Consider the following 19,524-nt stretch of genomic DNA (forward strand, 5'->3'; position numbering starts at 1 on the left):
TGTACTTTTGTCTTTTTGTTCTTCATCAGTTACTGAACATGAAGAAAATGATCGGGTGACACTGACCTGCTCTGTGTCAGCACATGAATGGTGTCGACACAAAGTGAGGTGGCTGTATGATGGTGGAGATGAAACAGCACCGATTGAACCATGTGAGGATACCGTGACGATTCCTTCTCAATCCAAGCACAATTCAAAGTGCGAAGTGATGGATGGTTACATGAATAAAAAACTTCTGTTTGGATTCAGGCCTCGTTCCTCAGATGGAAAACCAGGTGAGCTCATGATGTACTGATTAGATTATTGCCTTCAATTATTTTGTATACATACAGAGTATATTTGTGTTTTAGATGTAAAGAATTATAATAACGCAGATTATTTCCAGAAGGTGAAGGTTGGAGTATGAGGGCTACGTAAAAGGAAACAACAAGATTTTCAGATTAAAGTTGGAAATAATTGAGATTAATGTCGTAAAACTACAACTTTAATGTAGTAATATGATGACCTAAACCTCAAGATCTTCTATTTTGTTTTCTATTATGTGGCCCTAATATTCCAATGTCGAAGGTCATTTTGCACTAATATTTCCATTTGATTTTTGCAGATGAGGATACAAAAAGAGCATCAACAACAACAACAACAACAACAACAACAACAGAGAAAACCAAAATAGAAAGCACAAAGTGGCCTCCTATGAATGGTACCTTTAACACCCTAAAGCAGAAAACAGAGACTTCTCGTTTGGTCTTTTTCTCAGCTTCTAGAGCCAAAACTTTACTTTGAAATCTGCTGCCAACATGTTTTTAACGGTTTCCTCTTGTTTCCAGGTTGGTGGGTTTACATCATCGCTGCTATAGGTTCAGTGGCACTTGTGATAATAATCGTCATGTTCATCCTGTGTAGGAGGAGTAAAGGTGAGAACATTAAACCTGACTGGAAAAGTCATCGACAGAAGTTTTGAAAATCTGGATTCCAGCTGCTGAAGCTGAATTTGACTTTGTCCTTTCAGGAAAGAAAACAAAGATGGGCGACTACGCTGTGAGTAATATAGAAATGATTTATGTTTCTGTCGTTCTAATTGAATAATAAATTCCGATAAGATCTAGTAAAGGTTTATTCTAGTATGTGGAATTGCTTCTCACTCATTGTAGACAGACTCAGAGACACATTTACAGAGGATATGTAAATCACATTTTCTTTAACCACAAACTGTGTTTTCTGTTCTGTGGCTTCTGTGTTTGTTCAGGGGCTGAGCTTAAACCCTGCAGTGACCCCTCAGTCTGCTCCTGAAATCGGTCATGACGAGGTGAGATCACTCAGTACAAACGTATCTATATTTGTGGGTGTTCTTCGTCTAAAAAGAAGGAAGCGAGTTCAGATGGGTTACATCAGAACAGAAAACTGTGGCAGGAAGTAAAGGCATGTGAGTTCCATTAAAAACCCCACTTTGTTGTCTTCACTGTGTAGGAGGATCCTGAAGATGGTGTTTCATACGCTTCTGTGAGCTACACCAAGAGGGCAAGCAGTAAAGCTCAGGTAAGATATCTGGCTGGTTACAACCAGTAAGTAGTGGGTCAATGAGCTAGTTAACGCTTGCTATTCCCTCAGAGTAATGGTCTAGTCCAGTGGTTCCCAAAGCGGGGGTTGTGACCCCCTGGGGATCAAGAGACAGTGAGATGGGGTCGCTCGATTCCTTCCAAAAAACATACACAAATGGAAAATGATTTAAAATTGGATATTTTTCCCATTATTGTAAAATATATACAAAAAAGTAGTTCAATAGATACATATACGTACAATAAATTACAAAAACAATATTACAGTGTTTGAGCTGTTGTTTTCTTTTGCCAGTGTTTGGAAAGGCCTAGTGCGGGGCTGTGTGCAACGTGACATGTTTTAACCACCTCCAGGGACGGGAGAGGTCCCCAGGGGTCTATAGTTAGAAACCTATAGTTTTTTGTACAAGGCAGTACACATGTTAATTTATGCTGTAAAAATGGCTTTAACGTCTGTTTGTGTGAAATCCGGTGTTCCTGGAGCCAACCTCAAACTGACACTCGACGAACTGCAGGATTTTGCACGTCTTGCATTGGCTTCATTTTTCAAGACTGGAGGTTGCCACTTGGTTCCCCCAGATGTTTTCTTAAATCATCAGACAAACACAAGACAGTTCATGAGCTAACCAGCGGAGAAAGGCTGCAGCAAAACAATTATTTCAACTGATAATCTGCACAAAAAAAGACATCCACAACTCCTTTTGGATTAAATTTTATCCCATTGAAGTTTATTGATGTGGTGAAGCTGTGTAAGTGAATATGAATATTCTGTGTAAGCGTTGCCGCCTCCCTCTTTTGTTTCAGGTGCAGGTTAAAAATGATGAAGAAGAAGGTGATGCAGTGACGTACAGCACTGTGAAAGCTTCCTCTTCTTCTGCAGGAGACTCCGCTGATCAAGCCTCCATCTATGCCACTGTCTACAAACGAAACAAATAAAAAATAGATTTTACCTTCGCTGGATAGATGCTGCCATGTTTGAGTGAATACTGGAAGACCGACTATAGACCTACCCAACAATGACCAGTCGATGGCAGTAGAAACCATGAACTGTAAAATTAAATGTAAAAAATAAATGTTTTTGATCTTTTACAGGCTGTTTCTGTGTCTGTAGCTTTAAATATGTAAATGAGCTGTGTCTGACCACGCCCCTTCTCTGGAAGGGCTCGGGTGGTCTCTGTGCTTTCTCGCTCCATGTTCTATTGTTTACGGTGAGAAGGCAGACTCAGAGGGCAGAACAAACACCTAGCTGTGGGAGTGTCACCCACCTGGGGGAGGGGCTACTGCCCTTTGTGATGTCATGAAGGGAAAATCTCCAAACGGCCTGTTTGAGCACACATTTTCTGAAAAGTGGAGCAGGCAAAAGGACTTTTCTCATCATTGGGGGGTTTGTAGACGGACTAGAGACACATGTTAGAGTTAGAGAAACATGGGGAAGTGTATTTTGTATAATATGTGACTTTTAACTTACATTTTAAATAACTGATTTCACATTAAAGGCAGCACAGCTTTATGTATATTACGAGCCTGCTGTGAGACTTCATTAAAAGTCAGTGATCATCATATCTATGTTTCCTTTATGTTTTTATGAAAACATTACGGGTACAATCTTTAGACCTCTGCTGATGCTGTATCGATGTTCACACTTAAACACTTCCCCTTCAGTTCTCAGGAATAAATAATGAACCAGAATGAGGAACAAGCATTTCTTCAAACCAGTCTCCTGAACTGTCAAAGGAATCACATTCTGAAGAGTTTATTTATTTTATTTAGTGTTTTAAAGTCATTAAGTAAAGATTTGTTTTTGAGATCTTTACTTAAAGAGTGTGGGTAGAAAACTTCTCAGGGTCATAAAAAAGGAAGTCTCCGCTACCACAGGAAGTTGATTCTCTAAGCCTCTTGAAGAAATGCTTATTAAGGAAGTTATACATTGAAAAGCACGACAACAAGAGGACGAGATAAAGGCGCAAGATGCATCAACTCAGAAGGACTAAACTGTCTTTAATTGTGATACTCATGCTGCTGGTTACAGATAGGAATTTGCTGTTTGCTCTGAATTTCATTACGTTTTATTACATTTTCAAACATTACAGTTTATAATACATAAAAACATTGATTGTTTAGTATTGATCACATATCTTCATTTCTGTTGTTTGTTGCACTTTTATTCTCTTACAAAACTTTAAACAAATAAAAAAGTACAAATTCATGTTCTTATTTTTTATATATTTCTCTTTGATCTTCTTCAGCTGTAACTGGAGATGATACCGCCTCCCTCACAGTCAGACATGGACATGATGTCACTTTGCCATGTGGAAATGTGATTAAAGATCAGCAGAAATGTGACAGTACTTCTTGGCTTTTCAGTCGTGATAGTGGGAGCACAGCAGTAGAGCTGGTTACACTCGGGAATATAAATAAAAATGAGAAAGCTAAAGCTGAGAGGCTAAATGTTACAGAGGATTGTTCTCTGGTTATTAAAAGTGTCACACGTGAAGATGTTGGTCGTTACACCTGCAGACAGTTCAGATCAGGAGAACAAGTTTCAGAAGCTCGTGTGTTGCTGAATGTTATTGACAGTAAGTGTTGCCTCATAATCATTACAATTTAAACAGAATAATATCCTGAAACATTTTAATATTTATGAACAAGGTGTGGAAGTTAAACTTACTCTTGTGTTCTCTCTCTCACAGTATATTCAACAGTTGAATTGGACGATGCCTTCATGTTTTACTGCTCTGTGTTCAGATATGGAGACTGTGCCCACACAGTGCAGTGGTATTATAAGGGTGATGAGACAGATATATCACAACACCAACAGTTAACCTGTACAGCCGTTGTGATATTTACAACTCCTCATGTTGTTCAGAAGTCAAAAGTTCATGAGTTGCTGTATTGTAACGTGACAGACAATAAGAGTGGACAAACACAGCTGTGTAATGTCGACCCCGGGTCATCATGTGAGAAAACAGGTACAGTTTTCAAGTAAACACACTTCTTCTGTTCTCAGTGTGACTCCAGTTGGTTAAAGGGATGTATGTCATCTTTAGTTTTTGTTTCTTGATATCATCTTCAACAAATGAGAAGGAAGCACATCAGCAGGAGGAAACGAGATAACGGACGAAGCTCTGAAGAAACCAGGTAGAGTACAGACCACATTCACACAGCGGCCATTTTCCTGTGATGTCACACTCAGGCTGGTGTAAATTATATCACGTCGTACTGCTTTGTTCAGTGAAGCTCTCAATTCAACTCAATTCAGTCAGCTTTATTGGCATGAATGTGAGAATATCTCCAAGGCTTATAAGAAGAAATACTACAAAAATAATAACTACTACAAGAGTAATCATCATATATATGAATAAACAACTCAAATATAACATTTAAATATCTCAATTACAATGGGGAAGCAGAGAGAAGTCTCATGGTTCTCTGCCAGCCTCAACTTCATCTTTTGTCATTGTTTTGATTGAGAGCCCCCTGGTGGCGGAATTTACGTACTGTGCCTTTAAAAGATACACCATGACAACCAGAGGACTTTAAACCTACGAGGAGCTTGGTGTAAGGTTTAAGTTGTGATGTCTGCCCACGTTGGAACTATCTTCAGCTCGTGTAAAAACATTAAAAGTGTTGATCCTGACTTTGAATTGAACAATCACTGCAGTTTAAATGATTTTAATGTTTTATTCTCATTTTCAGGTTGGATCAGGTTCATCATTGTGTCTGTGGGACTGGCAGTACTCATAATCATTTTTGTGACGATCAGCATATGGGTGAGAACTAAAGGTGAGAAACCTTTTAAAATGTTATTAGTTTGACTTGGTTTACAATGTGAAAACTAAATTTTACTCTTTTGTCTTTACAGAGAACAAAACGCAGATGGATCACAATGCTGTGAGTTAAAAAACTAAATAATCAGAAGCTTGTTTTTCTGATATTTCAGAGATAACTGTTCTTTATATAGAGTAAAACTACAGTGTTTAAATCTAAGAGGCTGAAGGATAGAGGGATGTTTAATCGTGTCTTTATCTGAGTAGATCAAGTTTGTAGCCTTTTCTTTTCACAGGTTGAAAATGATGAAGGTGAAGCTTCAGTAATCTATGAAAACTCTGGAGGTCATGATGCTTCTGTCAGATTCCAGTGAACAACAACGTCAGGATCAATATCACCTGAAAAGAGAAGAAAACATGAAGATGAAGGAAAGACGGGCATCATTTTCAGTGTTTTTTAGCTCCTTTAGTTCCTTCTAGTTTAACAACTTCAGATTTAATTTTTTTAATGGGGGGCGAGCTTTTTATGACTTGATTTGTGAGTCAGGACAGTGGATAGAGTCAGAAATCAGGCAGAGAGATAGAGTGGGGAATGACATGCGGGAAAGCCGCCACAGGTCCCCGGGCCGCCCGCTTTGAGGACTGTGGCCTCATTAGGGCGAGCGCAGTAACCACGAGGCTAAGATTTCAAACCTCTTGTTAAAGCTTTGCCATAGATTGTAAGGTGCAACAGTAGCTCAGTCTGTAGGGACATGAGGCGTGCACTCTAACCACGAGGCTATTGGCGCCCCAACAACTCCAGATTTGTATCAAAGATTTGAAACATGTTTCTGTGGGGCGTCAGTAGATCAGGCTGTATGAACTTGGGTTGGAAACCGGAGGGTTGTCTGCTCTAGTCCAGATGCGGATCAAAATATGGAAGTTGGTCTGGTTGCTGGAGAGGTGTCAGGTCACTTCCTGAGTACTGCAGAGGTGAGCAAATCACTGAACCCCCAAAAGCTCTGGTGCACTCCCTGTGTAGCAGCCTCACTCTGATATCTCTCTATTAATGCATGTCCACAGGCCTACAGAAGCATGTCTCTCAATAACAAAGTGCAAACCAGAACTTCCCCTGGGGGATTAATAAAGTATGTAAAAGTAAAAATATTAAAAGTCAAATGAACTCTTTGTGTTTACAAGACGGTTAATAATTGTCATTTATTGTAAGGATGTCATGATGCATAAGCGTGTCTTCTGTGTGTTTTTTTGTAAATCTTTGCAGTGCTAATCCTTCAACTTATCTTTTAATTACAACAGATTTACATGATTTACTCCCACAGCCACTGTTGCTGGGTGGCCCAGATCCCTGCTTCTTGGAGTAAACAGCACATTTGGGTTGAGTATGCTTTCAACTCTCCTTGTCTCATCCTCTGGTCTGTCTGCATTCCAGTGTACTTATAGATACCAGCCTCCTCTGATCCTAGCTTTGGAGACTGGGTCTAGTGTACGTGGCTGCCACAAGATCCTGAATGTGGGTCAGACAGATGCTCCTTTGCTCCTCTGCCCGCTACATAAGAACAGCTGACCGAAGAAGAGCCACTGGGTCCAGGTACTCACACTGTCAGTGTGTGTGGTTGTCAACATGTGAGCTATCTCTCAGAGTGGAATCAAAGAAACAGGCTCCTCGATCCGTTGGCCCCTTCCCAGTCTCCAAGGTAATCAACACAGTGGCTGGTCACCTCCAGCTCCCTCGTGCCATGAGGATCCACCCCAAATCCAAAAAGTGCAATTTTTGCTACTTTGACATAAGTCATTTACAGCAATCTTTTTTTACTGGCCCATTCTGCCAGTAGAGGAGGTGGCAGGCTACAGGTTTGAAAGATTTTTGTTTATTAGTTTAGTTGATTCTACGTTGATGTTTGAATTGATAATGTAGATTAATAATATGTATATTTATAAAAAGATTATCGTTGAATCAAAAAGGTGTTCCTCTGTTACTTGGAGTTGAGAAACTTCACAAGCTTGACTAGTTACACTTCCTGCCCTGCAGTGACTCTGACCACAGGAGCCAGATCATTTAGAGCTGCCACTGATGTGAGATAGATAAACACTCTGCTCGAACATGCTTAATTCATACATACATAATAAACTAATCTGTATATCATGTATGCATGAGTATGTATCTGTATGCATGTATTTATGTATATACATGAGATTATGTTTGCATGTGAAGGTGTTTAGTGTGAATTTATATGTGCAGGCAAAGTATTCATCTTTAGTGTTTCATACCGTCTATGTCTGTTTCCTGTGTTTTTTCTTGTGATATTTACCTGTTTTGTGGGTGTCGGATTGACCTTGTTTTCTTTGGAAATTTGCTTTTTTTGACTTTTTAAACTGGACCTATGGTGTTGGATTCTTGGTTCTGAACGCTGAACAATACAATTATTTAATATATGATTTAAAGATGTAACATTTGATTTTAGAATAGCGTCTCTAGCTTGATTTTAAGATCTTTATGGTGCTGATCAGGTATCTGTGAAAGAGATCAAACCTGCACAGCTCTGTTGATGTACCCACGTTCACACGCAGACACTTCCCCCTCAGTTCTCAGAGGAGAATAACCCACAGCAATGAAGAACAACCAATTCTCAGGCTTCTTAAAATATCACCACCTAACCCAAGTGTCACCATCCTGTACTCTGTGGCCGAAGCGCCACAGTCTAGTGGGTGAGGAGTTTGACATGCAACCCATTTTTGAAGTTCACAGTTTGACTTGAGGTTTCTCTGACTGCAGCTCATGTCATTTTTTCCACATCGGATCTCATCTGGCTTTTTAGCTGTTTAGTTATCTACCAAAACATTGTCAAGTAAGAAGTAAGAATAGGGGGAAAAATACTCAAGTCACTACAGATCTAAGAGGAAGTAAAAGCTGCAACTCTTCAGAGTCTTTGAAGGTTTGAGAACAAGACGACACGAAGCAAGACCAGTCGAATCAGAGGAATTAAAATGTCTCTATTTGGGATTCTGATGCTTCTTCTCACAGGTGAGAATAATATACAAAACAATACACCGATATAAGGCTCTAAATGATCCGGGCCTGCCAGTTTACTTTTAACTAAAAGTCTTCAGGCTGTGTGCACCTCAGTGACAGTAACCAACTAAAACTAAATACCTGAAGTGCAGATAGGACAGGGGATTTTGTTTGCACATTGCACAAAACTATTTTTTTTATGTATCTCTCTTCTTTATCAGCAGTTACTGGAGAAGACGTCCCCTCCTTCACAGTCGGAGCTGGAGATGACGTGACTTTGCCTTGTGGTAGTGTGACAGAAGATCAGCCAAACTGTGAACAGATTTCTTGGCTTTTCAGTCGTTATATTGAGAAAACAGCAGTAGAGCTGGTTACAAACGGGCATTTAAGTAAAAATGAGAAAGCTAAAGCGAAGAGACTGAATGTTACAGAGGACTGTTCTCTGGTTATTAAAAATGTCACACGTGAGGATGTTGGTCGTTACACCTGCAGACAGTTCAGATCAGGAAGAGAACATGGTCCAGAAGCTAAAGTTTCTCTGTCTGTTATTGACGGTAAGTACTGACAAACAAATGTTTTCTGCTCAAACTGGTGAAAACAATATACATAAAGTCTTCAAAGAATATTTGTGATTACAGAAAAAATGTAAATTAACTCCAGTTTTCTTTCTCTCTCATTTTCACCAGTTGAGTCTCATGGTCCCGCCTTCTTTATCTGCTCTGTGGTTACATATTCTGAGTGTTGGCACTCAGTAGAGTGGCTGTATGAAGGTCATATGAAAGACGCAGAGACAGCACAGGGCTTCTGTTCAGCCGACGTGTCATTACCATCTCCTCTTCATGATCAGAAGTCAAACCTTGACGAGTCACTGTATTGTAATGTGACAGATGTTAGGAGTGGACAAACACTGAGACTTAATGTCAGTCATCAGTCCTCACATGAGGAAACAGGTAATGGTCTTATTGGATTAATCTTCTGTTCAAAGATTACATCATACTTTCCAATTTACTGATTTACTCTATTTCTACATGTTTAACAGTATTTATCCTCATTTCTTCTGTTTTGTTTATTTACATGATATTCAACAAAAGGAAAAGGAGGCACATCATCAGAGGGAAAGGAAAAAACAAACGAGGAAACGCTGACAAAACCAGGTGAAAATGTAACTTCCTAAATCTCTTCTTCTTCATGATTTTAAAACACAATATAAAGCTGTGGTTGAAGACATTCTTTAATTCAAGAGCTGAGCACAATCATAAGTTAATCATAAGTCCAACCGTCATGATGATTATTTATCGTACTTGTCACATTATGAGACACAGTTACATTTTTTAGCAGTGTCTAACTTCCCCAACAGAGAAAAGAAAAGTGGAATAACACAACAAAGCTAAAATTCTCCCTTCTTTCTGATTCATCATTCATCATGTGTGTTGTGTTCACTGCGTAGGAGGATCCTGAAGAAGGTGTGGCTTACGCCTCCGTCAGCTACACCAAGAAATGTAACAGCAAAGCCAAGGTAAGCGCTCTGATTGGACACACAACTGTTCATTTATATCGAGCTAAATGCTTCATGTAGCATGCTAACCAAAATAACAAAGCTAACATGCTGAGGCCAAGCAGGAGCGCTAGCTGAAGGCTCCTTTCAGATATGAACTCCTGACATTTTAAGCTTGGGGGTGAAAGGTCACAGAGGAGGGATAATAACTTGTTCCCAAAATATATTCATCCTGTTCCCACAACATAATGATATTGTGCACACAAGGTATTCCATTTTCACAAGATTAATAACTAGTTCCCAAAGTATGAATATCTTGTCAGACAAAAAAACAACTTATGGGGAGATGGTGGCCTAGCGGTTAGGTCGTGCCCCATGTACGGAGGCTTTAGTCCAGGTTCAAGTGTGACCTGCGGCTCCTTTCCTGCATGTCTTCTCCACTCTCTCTCCACAAGTTCCTACTCTATCCACTGTCCTATCAAATGAAGGCTAAAAGCTCAAAAAATGAATCTTAATAAAAAAGAAACCTGTGACTGAAAGATGAATATCATGTGTGCCAAAGATAAAACCTTGTATCTACAAAATGATTGATTTATGCCCACAAGATAGTTGTTCCCAAAAGACTAGTATCTTAACTTGTTCCCTCAGGATGTGTTAATGTGTAAGATAAATAACTGTTGGGTCATTTGGATCCATTATTGATCATTTATAAAGAAACTCTATATTTAGGGTGTATGCATGTTTTAAACCACGTTATGAGTTTGTTATTGTAAAGTGATTTTTGTGTTCAACAAACCAAACAATGGAGAGACAAACGGATAGTTATCATGTCATTAATCTGATATCATATGTATATCTTAAGAGAAGAGTTTCATACTCTCACTTGGTACTTATTGCTTATTCTATTATTTCCATGTTATTTTATATTTGATGAATATATTTGTTAGAATGTATTTTCATGTTTTCATTCACCTTGGAGACTTTTGTGGATATGTTAGCAGTGTTGTAGTGATCGAAATCGGTCTTGGTTTTAAGACCCGTCTCGTATCAGACCACTTTTTGAAGGTCTCGCTATCGTCTCTGAATCTAAAGCATTTTTACCCGGTCTTGTATCGGCCTCAGACCGGGTGGACTCCAGATTTTAAATCAAGACTACCAATGATCGGCAAGAGAAACTGTAACAAGATAATCTCCTCCTGGGATTAATAAAGTACTTCTGATTCTGTGCTTCTGATATGTTTGAATTATTTTGCCAAACAAAATACCTGTACCTGCTGGAGAGGTGCTATAGTGGTGGGTACACCTTAACACTTTCACGATTGTAATCAAAATACTTCAGGCATAAAGTAATTTATGATTCATCCTAATTTGCTTATTTACTTATGTTTTAATTGTTTAGATCTTAATTGTTCTTCTGTGTATTACTTTTATACAGACACAATCAATCTTTATGTTTAAGGTCTTGTTAGATTTTTTTCTTTAGTTTATTAAAAGGTTTCTGTTTTCATTTCTATTCATCAACTACAATCTCCTCACAGGAGCTTTAACCAGCTCAAAGCATCAATGCATGATGAAGGAGGGGAGTGGTCAGGTTTAAGACTCAAGACTCTCTGCTACCACCTGCTGGATGGAGACCTGAAATGCCGTTATGAGCACATTTTTCCTGCAGCCCAAGAAGCTCTGATCTCCTGTGTTGAAGAGAAGTCAAAGGTGCAGTACAAATTGTAACAACAGTCAGAGATAATAATAATAATGCTGATAATACTACATTATATTTATGTAGCGCTTTTCAAAACACTCAAAGACACTTTACAGATTTACATTCAGACAAAAACAAGCTGAGGAAACACAAAAATTTAAACAATGGAGAGCCAGTGGAGGTTGTGGTGGCCAGGGGTAATGTGGTCACAGGAGCCGACCTCCACCTCAGCGGAGAGGAGGTGAGAACAACAGGAACGTGAGGAACACAAAGAAATCATTCCTGCATCTCATCCCCTCTCCCCCTATCCCATTTTTCTTAACTATGAAGAATATTTTACCTGCTTCTTGTAAAGCGCCTCAAGATAAAACTTGATATGATTTGGAACTATACAAATAATGATTGATAGATTTGAAGGAGCCTTCCAAATGGAACAGCCCTCGACGCCCCCGCTGTGATGTCATCAGTCAGCGTCTTCGGAAGGATGCAACCCTTTAAACGGGGCATAGCTCGTGTACCAACACTGAAACCTTTTCTCATGAGTTCTCACAAAGAAAAAAACGAGTCACAATGAGGAACAAACGTTTCTCAAACCGCTAAAGATATCGCCCCTCCCATTGGTCAGCATACAGCGCCATGAGCCGGAGGCGCAACATCCGTGTTGGGCAATAATTTTTATGAAAAAAAAAAGACTGAAGTTGCTCAGAGGAAGTAAAAAAAGAGAAGTTGAAGCTGTAACTCTCTATTTAGAGTGTTTGAGAGTAAAGGATGTGAGAACGAGAGAGAGCACGAAGCGAGATCCGTCACTTCAGAAGGATTAAAATGTCTTTATCTGTGATACTGATGCTTCTGTTTACAGGTAAGAATTTACTAAAAAAACACATCCACCAATAAGATACACTGCAGATGTTTTTAACCTATTTTAATGGATGACATTGATTTCAGTCAGATACTTAAGTTTGCTCTCTCTTTTTGCTTCTTCTTACAAAACTATTAACAATTAACAAAGAAATGACTATTTATTGATTTTTAAAAAATATTTCTCTTTGATCTTCTTCAGCTGTAACTGGAGATGATACCGCCTCCCTCACAGTCAGACTTGGACATGATGTCACTTTGCCATGTGGAAATGTGATTAAAGATCAGCAGAAATGTGACAGTACTTCTTGGCTTTTCAGTCGTGATAGTGGGAGCACAGCAGTAGAGCTGGTTACACTCGGGAATATAAATAAAAATGAGAAAGCTAAAGCTGAGAGGCTAAATGTTGCAGAGGATTGTTCTCTGGTTATTAAAAGTGTCACACGTGAAGATGTTGGTCGTTACACCTGCAGACAGTACAGATCAGGAGAACAAGTTCCAGAAGCTCGAGTGTTGCTGAATGTTATTGACAGTAAGTGTTGATATGAATATTTTCATCTCAGATTCTCTTGTTGAAACATTATCCTGAAACATTTTAATATGTATGAACAAGGTGTGGAAGTTAAACTTACTCTTGTGTTCTCTCTCTCACAATATCTTCAACAGTTGAATTGGATGAAGCCTTCAGGTTTTACTGCTCTGTGTTCAGATATGGAGACTGTGCCCACACAGTGCAGTGGTATTATAAGGGTGATGAGACAGATATATCAGAACACCAACAGTTAACCTGTACAGCCGTTGTGATATTTACAACTCCTCATGTTGTTCAGAAGTCAAACATTGAGGAGTTGCTGTATTGTAACGTGACAGACAATAAGAGTGGACACACACAGCTGTGTAATTCCATCTCTGAGTCCCCATGTGAGAAAACAGGTACAGGTACGTCTGGTTTTATTTGATTAATTATGTAGTTAAAGTGCTGAACTCTGTTTTATCATCATGTCTTCTGTTTTGTTTATCAATAATACATTCAACAAAAGAAAAAGAAAAGTCTTCAACAAAAAAAGATGAACAGAAAGACGATGACCCTGACACAAAACCAGGTAAAAAAAAAAAAGTTCCCTCTGAATCTCTTTCTCATTGTGAAGTCTAACATGAACATCTGGATAATACACATGGCAGTGGTTGGAGGTGGTCTTATCTTATGACTGAGACACACATCTTGTAGTAGCACCAGTATTATGGTTTAAAAAATATTGATTAAAGATGCTCTCAAAAAGGTTGCATGAGGTTAACATGTTTAATTAATGACTAAAGATGTTACGATTCTTCTCTCGGTACTGGATTCACGATGCATCTTTATCACGATTTTTGCGATCCTCTTATTTTTAAAAATAAGTGAGCGGTAGTTTAAAGTCAGTTTATGAAAATAAATTGTTTTGTTTTTTTTAAGCTTTTAGTTCAACAGCAAGTATATTTGAGCCTATAGACACCAAGCTACCTACGGAAGTGCAAAATCCTGCAGTTCCTCGAGTGTCCACTAGAGGCTGGCTGCAGGAACACAGGAAGTCACATACACACCACATTAAAAAAAGCCATTTTTACAGCATAAATTAACATGTTTACAGCCTGGTACAACAAATTAAATAGGTCTGATTAGTTATTGTCCTCACTGGCACACACTGTACGGGGGGGGGGTGAATTTTTTTTAAGACAGCTCTGTTTTGATTTTGAGAGCGATACATCCTAACCATACTTAGGCATGTAGCTGACATGATTGACAGGTGGGTGCAATGTAACGGTTTAAACCCCGCCTCAGCTCCAGCTCTCAGCCTGTCGTTAGGTTGACTGAAAGTTAGGTTGAGACAGGATTTCCAACATGGAGGCTGCTGCCGATGAGCCTCTAGAGCCCCCTGCAGGAACAGATGGCTGACGTCACTCAGGCTTCAAACATTAATATTTACTTTTATTTATGATAGAAACCAGCAAGGCTTTCTCAACCACTGCTTGTTACAGAGACTTCTATAAAAATTTAACTTTTCACTTGCAAGCTACACTTTAAAAATACTTCAATGTTTTTATCCTTTCAGATTGGTTGTCATATGTGATTGTGGCCGCTGGTTTAGCAGCCTTCTTAATCATCTTAATAGTTGTCGTGGCATTCATCGGACGGAAGAGAACTAAAGGTGAGAGCGTTTACAGATACCACTGTTATGCATGCAGTCACTTTCATAAACCTGCAATTCACTGTCTTCTCTCTTTTGACTTTTCAGGGAACAAAACACAGAGGGACAAAAACATTGTGAGTTATAACCTTAATGATCAAATGTTTAACAGTTCAAATTCAGCTTTAAAGCAACGATATGTAGGAGTTTTGGTTTAGTGCATCTTTGGCGCCCATGGAAGGTCTTTTACTGCAACAGCACGGTCATAAGACAAACAGTGCTGTTACGCCTCCCCCTCTTGGACAACATGCATTTTTTTTAGAAGCAGCTGGTTTGTAGCTAGCATAAATGTTGCAAGAAGCCAAACAACCATGTTGACTGAAAAGGTTCTGTAATATTACCAGATTCTTTCGCAAATATGACCCTGCTAACATCTACAGCTTGTTGTATTTTAAAAGCCAGTCTGTTCTGAATAATATCTGCAGAGAAGTACACTCTGTTTCTCTTCTTATTTTCATCCATCACCGTCCTCTTCCTCTTAGCCAGGGGCGTGTCCAGACCTTTTATGACTTTGGTGGCTAAACAGGAGCACTGACTTGTGCAGGGGTGCCCTTAAGTGTGATGTGTGCACAAACACACACAAATAAATACCAATAATTTACACTTTCAAACATCAACAATCAAAATTAATAATTCATTCATTTTTTAAAGACACAAACAGAAAATGTATGTGTATAATTTAAAGTACGCATGAAAAACTCCTGCACAAGGAAAGGCAATGTTTTGGCCCCTGGCACCTAATATTTGTTTTTAACATAAGTCCCGCCTCCGACAGGGCAAATAGCCAATCACAGATTAGGATTTTTGGGGTGACATGCGGGTCGGCCAATCAGATTTTTATGGGGGTCCATGCCACCCCTGGCCACCCCTTAGGACATGCCCCTGCTCTTAGCCTCAGCCATCGTATCAATCAGTACAGAAACAAGCTAACTGGCTTCTTTATATCTGAAGGTTTGTGTGTGAACTAGTGTCGTAAAGCTGTACACACTTCTCGCGAGATGACCTCATCTGCTGAAGTTACATAGTGCAGTAAACAGGCATGGGGCCTCATAGTGGAGATAGGCGAGCCAGGTAGCTCCCTGTTCAAAGTTATTGTAATAGATCGACTGTGAAATGACTATTTAAAAGTGAAAAAGTTACATGTTGTTGCTTTAAGGAGACATTTTAAGGAAAGCGTAATGAGGTCTCAATTAACTGAAGCTCTACACTTTTATTTTCAGGGACAGAGTTTGAACCCTGCAGTGACTCAGCAGGGTCCAGAGACCAGTCAAGAAGAGGTGAGATGACACCCTCCCCCTCAGTTTAAAGTTACACCACAATGTGTTGTTATTTTTCTCAAGAAGAGTCTAACTTCCCCCACACCAGAGAAAAGCAGAAGTCAGATTACACCACCTAGCTAAAAATGTTCCCTTTGCTTCTGATTAATCATTACTGTGTGTTGTCTTCGCTGTGTAGGCGGAGCATGAAGATGTTGTTGCCTACGCCTCCATCAGCTACACCAAGAAGGGCAACAGTAGAGCTCAGGTAAGCTCAGTGATTGGTTACACCATAACTAGACTTTACACAACATCCTGTAGCATGCTATTAAAGCACACTCAAAATAAAAATGTTGACATACTGATAAGTGCGTCATAAGTGTTATTCAAATTTAGCATCGGCAGCATGCTCACATACAGTCAGGGCTGTGTCCAGAGGGGTGGTCAGGGGTTGATTAAACTTTGATTGGCTCTGTCCTAAGTCACATATAGTAAGCTAATTAGCTCTGAACACAAAGTGCAGCTGAGACTGCTGGGAAAGTTTGATGCCAGATGTTATCTTGTGTTCATTTGCAACACGAGATAACAGGATGCAAGATAACTAGTTTCCACAGAAATAATTCTCCTGTCAGACAAGATGATCAACAAGATAAAAAATGATCCCTTTGGTGGACTTTCTGTGTTTTGAAGGCTGATGGAGATGCTGAAGGTGAAGGTGTGACGTACAGCACTGTGAGAGTCCCCTCCTCTGACACTGAAGCCTCTGTTGACCCCAGCAGCCTGTACGCCACCGTCAACAAACCAAACAAGAGAGAGACAACAGGATAGTTACAGCTCATGTCACTAATCTTGATAGACCAATGAATGTGACTCCTCCCCCTGCAGCTCTTACATGTATCTTTAATTTAATCATCATTACTCTCTCGTTGTGTTTTGTGCATTTTGTGTATACTTTCTCAGAGTTATTGCAGAGTTTCTACACACATATGAACATCAAATAGATGTGTGAATAGTTAAAATGTTGATAAGATGTATTCTTTATTGGTGTAAATTATCATTGTATTACCTGTATTTGTTTCATATGCAATAATTTGAGCATGTAGTTAACTTGGAAATAAAAAAGGTGGCTGGAGAGGATGAGAGGAAGTGGTTTGTGACATCCGTTATCAACACTGAAGCTAAAAAAAGAGTCAAACTAAACTGAAAACTGAGAAAACCACAATGATCCAACACTGGACTCATTTCAAGCAAGGTGTAACATTAAAACACCCTCTTTAAGTGCCAACTGACTTCTTCATACAGCTACAACAGAAAGAAATGATGACCTGCTTTACGAACACATTTACCCCAATGGGTGATCAATAATATCTTATCTTTAGGTTCGATACACACTAGACAATTATAGGACCGATTTTGCACCCACAGACCCACGCACAACAGAAAATGTGTGCTCAAACAGCCCATTTGGAGATTTTCCCTTCATGACATCACAAAGGGCAGTAGCCCCTCCCCCAGGTGGGTGACACTCCCACAGCTAGGTGTTTGTTCTGCCCTCTGAGTCTGCCTTCTCACCGTAAACAATAGGACATGGAGCGAGAAAGCCAGAGACACCTGAGCCCTTCCAGAGAGGGGGCGTGGTCAGACAGAGCTCATTTACATATTTAAAGGTACAGACACAGAAACAGCCTGTTCTGAGCAGGGCTGAAATAGAGGGATTTATAGTAGGGCTGGGCACGTTAACGCATTATTTTCGCGTTAACTCATTAATGAATTATCGCCGACAATTATTTTATCTCGCATTAACGCAGTTTTTATTATTTATTTCTTATTGTAAAAGTCTGTTGCTCACTGGCTTTTATTTTATAAAATTCCATCGTGAGCGAGCCTCGTATGTTGCTTACTGCTGCGGCGCTCACAGGAAAGAGGAAACAGTGTTGCCAACTTGACGACTTTCTCGCTAAATCTGGCGACTTTCCAAACCCCCTTGGCGACTTTTTTTGTCAACAGCTACTAGCGACAAATCTAGCTACTTTTTCTGGTGTTATTGGAGACTTTTTTGGTGTAAGAAACTGACATGAAAGCACGTATTGCTCTGCAGTTACTGTCCTCAACCAGCAGCGGGTGCTGCCGTGAGCCCCTCCCCCTTCCAAAAGCTCTCACAGGCTGTCAGTCAGAGAGGAGACCCACACCACTCTGCGTCCAGACTGCAACCAATGCAATAAGCTTTAGTTTTGTATTTATTTGCTTTGATTACATTGTTTAAGTTGAGAAGTACATTTACAATAAAGTGCGCTATACACTACTTTTAAATTCATTATTGGATTTTGCGTAGAACAATGCGATTAATCGCGATTAATCACAGGAACTCATGCGATTAACGCGATTAAAACTTTTAATCGTTGCCCAGCCCTAGTTTATAGACATGATCAAATACAGGATCAGAGTGGATTTAAAACAAGAAACTTCACACACATGTTTTGAGGAGCTCAGAGACTTATTTAAACTGAAGAAGAGGAGGAGGATATGTCACCTTTAAGGCACAAAAAATAATGATCTTGAAGTGTTTCTCGTATTTTTTGGTGATTCTTTTTGACGCCTGTTAAAACATCATTTTGATGTTTTGTAGATTTAAAGGTTTTAATTAAAAGGAAGAGAAAACCACTGGCCTGTCAGGGCTTGCATAGAAATCTATTCCCAGCTCATGTCACAGCGTTGACTTGTTGGTGACTCCTCTGACATGTGGTTTTAAGTCAGAGATGATGCACTCTGCCTTCATTTAAAAAAAATAGAAAACACCCAAAGTCACCATGAGGAAGTGAAACTTTCAGGAGGCACGTACATGCAGTGTTACATTATCAATGAGTGCGGCTAGAGAGAGGAGTGTGAAACCTAGAGAGACACGGGAAAACAAAGATTAAACAGAATGATGGTTGAATCGAGAGGGTTTCAGATGTTTTTATTAGTTTTTCTGGTGCTTCAGGTTACAGGTAAGGACACATATCCCTTTACAAGATGTATTAGTTTGAATATTAAGCTGTTTTATGAGCATTGCTGCTTTGAAAAAAAAGTTCTAGGGATCTAATTGGTGTTGTGTAAAATACTCCCTACTCATGTTTCTTTTACAGCAAAAACAACACATTTCCTCACCATCTTAGTCCGAGATGGAGATGAAGTCACTCTGCCTTGTGAAAATGTCCTCAGCGATCATGATAACTGTGACAGTACGACGTGGAGCTTCAGTCAGTTGGCTACGACGGCCGCAGTAGACTTAGTTAAAGGTGGGCGGATTATTAAACGTACAGACAGACTAAGAATCACAGCAAACTGTTCTCTGGTGATGACGAACGCCACAAAGGAGGATTTTGGTCGATACTTCTGTATTCAGGAAAAACTGGGACAACGACAAGACGGAGAAGCTGTGGTTGAGGTGACTGTTGTTACCAGTAAGTACATCATGTTTGTTACAATGACTGTTTAGAAGAGTTTTACACAAGTTGTCTTCTACCGTTGAGGGCCTCTAAAGATGGACAAGGTGTCTCCGCCTCCTTATTTTAAACAAAATTGAAGCCAAAAATTCCCCCTAGGACAGGCGCCGACGTGTTGCAGATTTGGAGCTATATAGTACGTGCAGCAGGGATCAGCTGGTAAAGCGGTTGTA

The 19,524-nt window shown here is 39.6% G+C and overlaps 2 protein-coding genes across 3 annotated transcripts; both read left to right on the top strand.

The window, feature by feature from the left end:
- Positions 1–7,988: 7,988 nt before the first annotated feature.
- Positions 7,989–9,544, top strand: LOC132984638 (uncharacterized). Of its 2 annotated transcripts, none has more exons than XM_061051502.1 (4): positions 7,989–8,345; positions 8,558–8,887; positions 9,020–9,283; positions 9,425–9,544. In XM_061051502.1, exons 1-4 carry the CDS (start codon positions 8,309–8,311, stop codon positions 9,505–9,507), a joined length of 714 nt encoding a protein of 237 aa, XP_060907485.1. In that variant the 5' UTR covers positions 7,989–8,308; the 3' UTR covers positions 9,508–9,544. The 2 variants fall into 2 exon arrangements, with proteins under 2 accessions (XP_060907485.1, XP_060907484.1); XM_061051501.1 differs by having other exon boundaries at positions 7,990–8,345; positions 8,555–8,887.
- Positions 9,545–12,200: 2,656 nt separating this feature from the next.
- Positions 12,201–16,876, top strand: LOC132984668 (uncharacterized). The gene is made up of 9 exons (XM_061051542.1): positions 12,201–12,386; positions 12,588–12,917; positions 13,052–13,324; positions 13,426–13,488; positions 14,476–14,571; positions 14,659–14,687; positions 15,831–15,887; positions 16,066–16,134; positions 16,557–16,876. The coding sequence occupies exons 1-9, from the start codon at positions 12,350–12,352 to the stop codon at positions 16,692–16,694; spliced, it is 1,092 nt and encodes a 363-aa protein (XP_060907525.1). The 5' UTR covers positions 12,201–12,349; the 3' UTR covers positions 16,695–16,876.
- Positions 16,877–19,524: the final 2,648 nt, after the last annotated feature.

This window comes from Labrus mixtus, chromosome 12, assembly GCF_963584025.1.
Source record: "Labrus mixtus chromosome 12, fLabMix1.1, whole genome shotgun sequence".
Taxonomy (NCBI): domain Eukaryota; kingdom Metazoa; phylum Chordata; class Actinopteri; order Labriformes; family Labridae; genus Labrus; species Labrus mixtus.

Excerpts from the sequence above, each read along its gene's own strand:
- LOC132984638 (XM_061051501.1), top strand. The coding sequence starts at position 8,309 with ATGTCTCTATTTGGGATTCTGATGCTTCTTCTCACAG. Across the intron at positions 8,346-8,554 it reads TCTGATGCTTCTTCTCACAG|CAGTTACTGGAGAAGACGTC; the intron begins GTGAGAATAATA and ends CTTCTTTATCAG. Across the intron at positions 9,284-9,424 it reads GTCCTCACATGAGGAAACAG|GAAAAGGAGGCACATCATCA; the intron begins GTAATGGTCTTA and ends ATTCAACAAAAG.
- LOC132984668 (XM_061051542.1), top strand. The coding sequence starts at position 12,350 with ATGTCTTTATCTGTGATACTGATGCTTCTGTTTACAG. Across the intron at positions 13,325-13,425 it reads ATGTGAGAAAACAGGTACAG|AAAAAGAAAAGTCTTCAACA; the intron begins GTACGTCTGGTT and ends ATTCAACAAAAG. Across the intron at positions 14,688-15,830 it reads CACAGAGGGACAAAAACATT|GGACAGAGTTTGAACCCTGC; the intron begins GTGAGTTATAAC and ends TTTTATTTTCAG.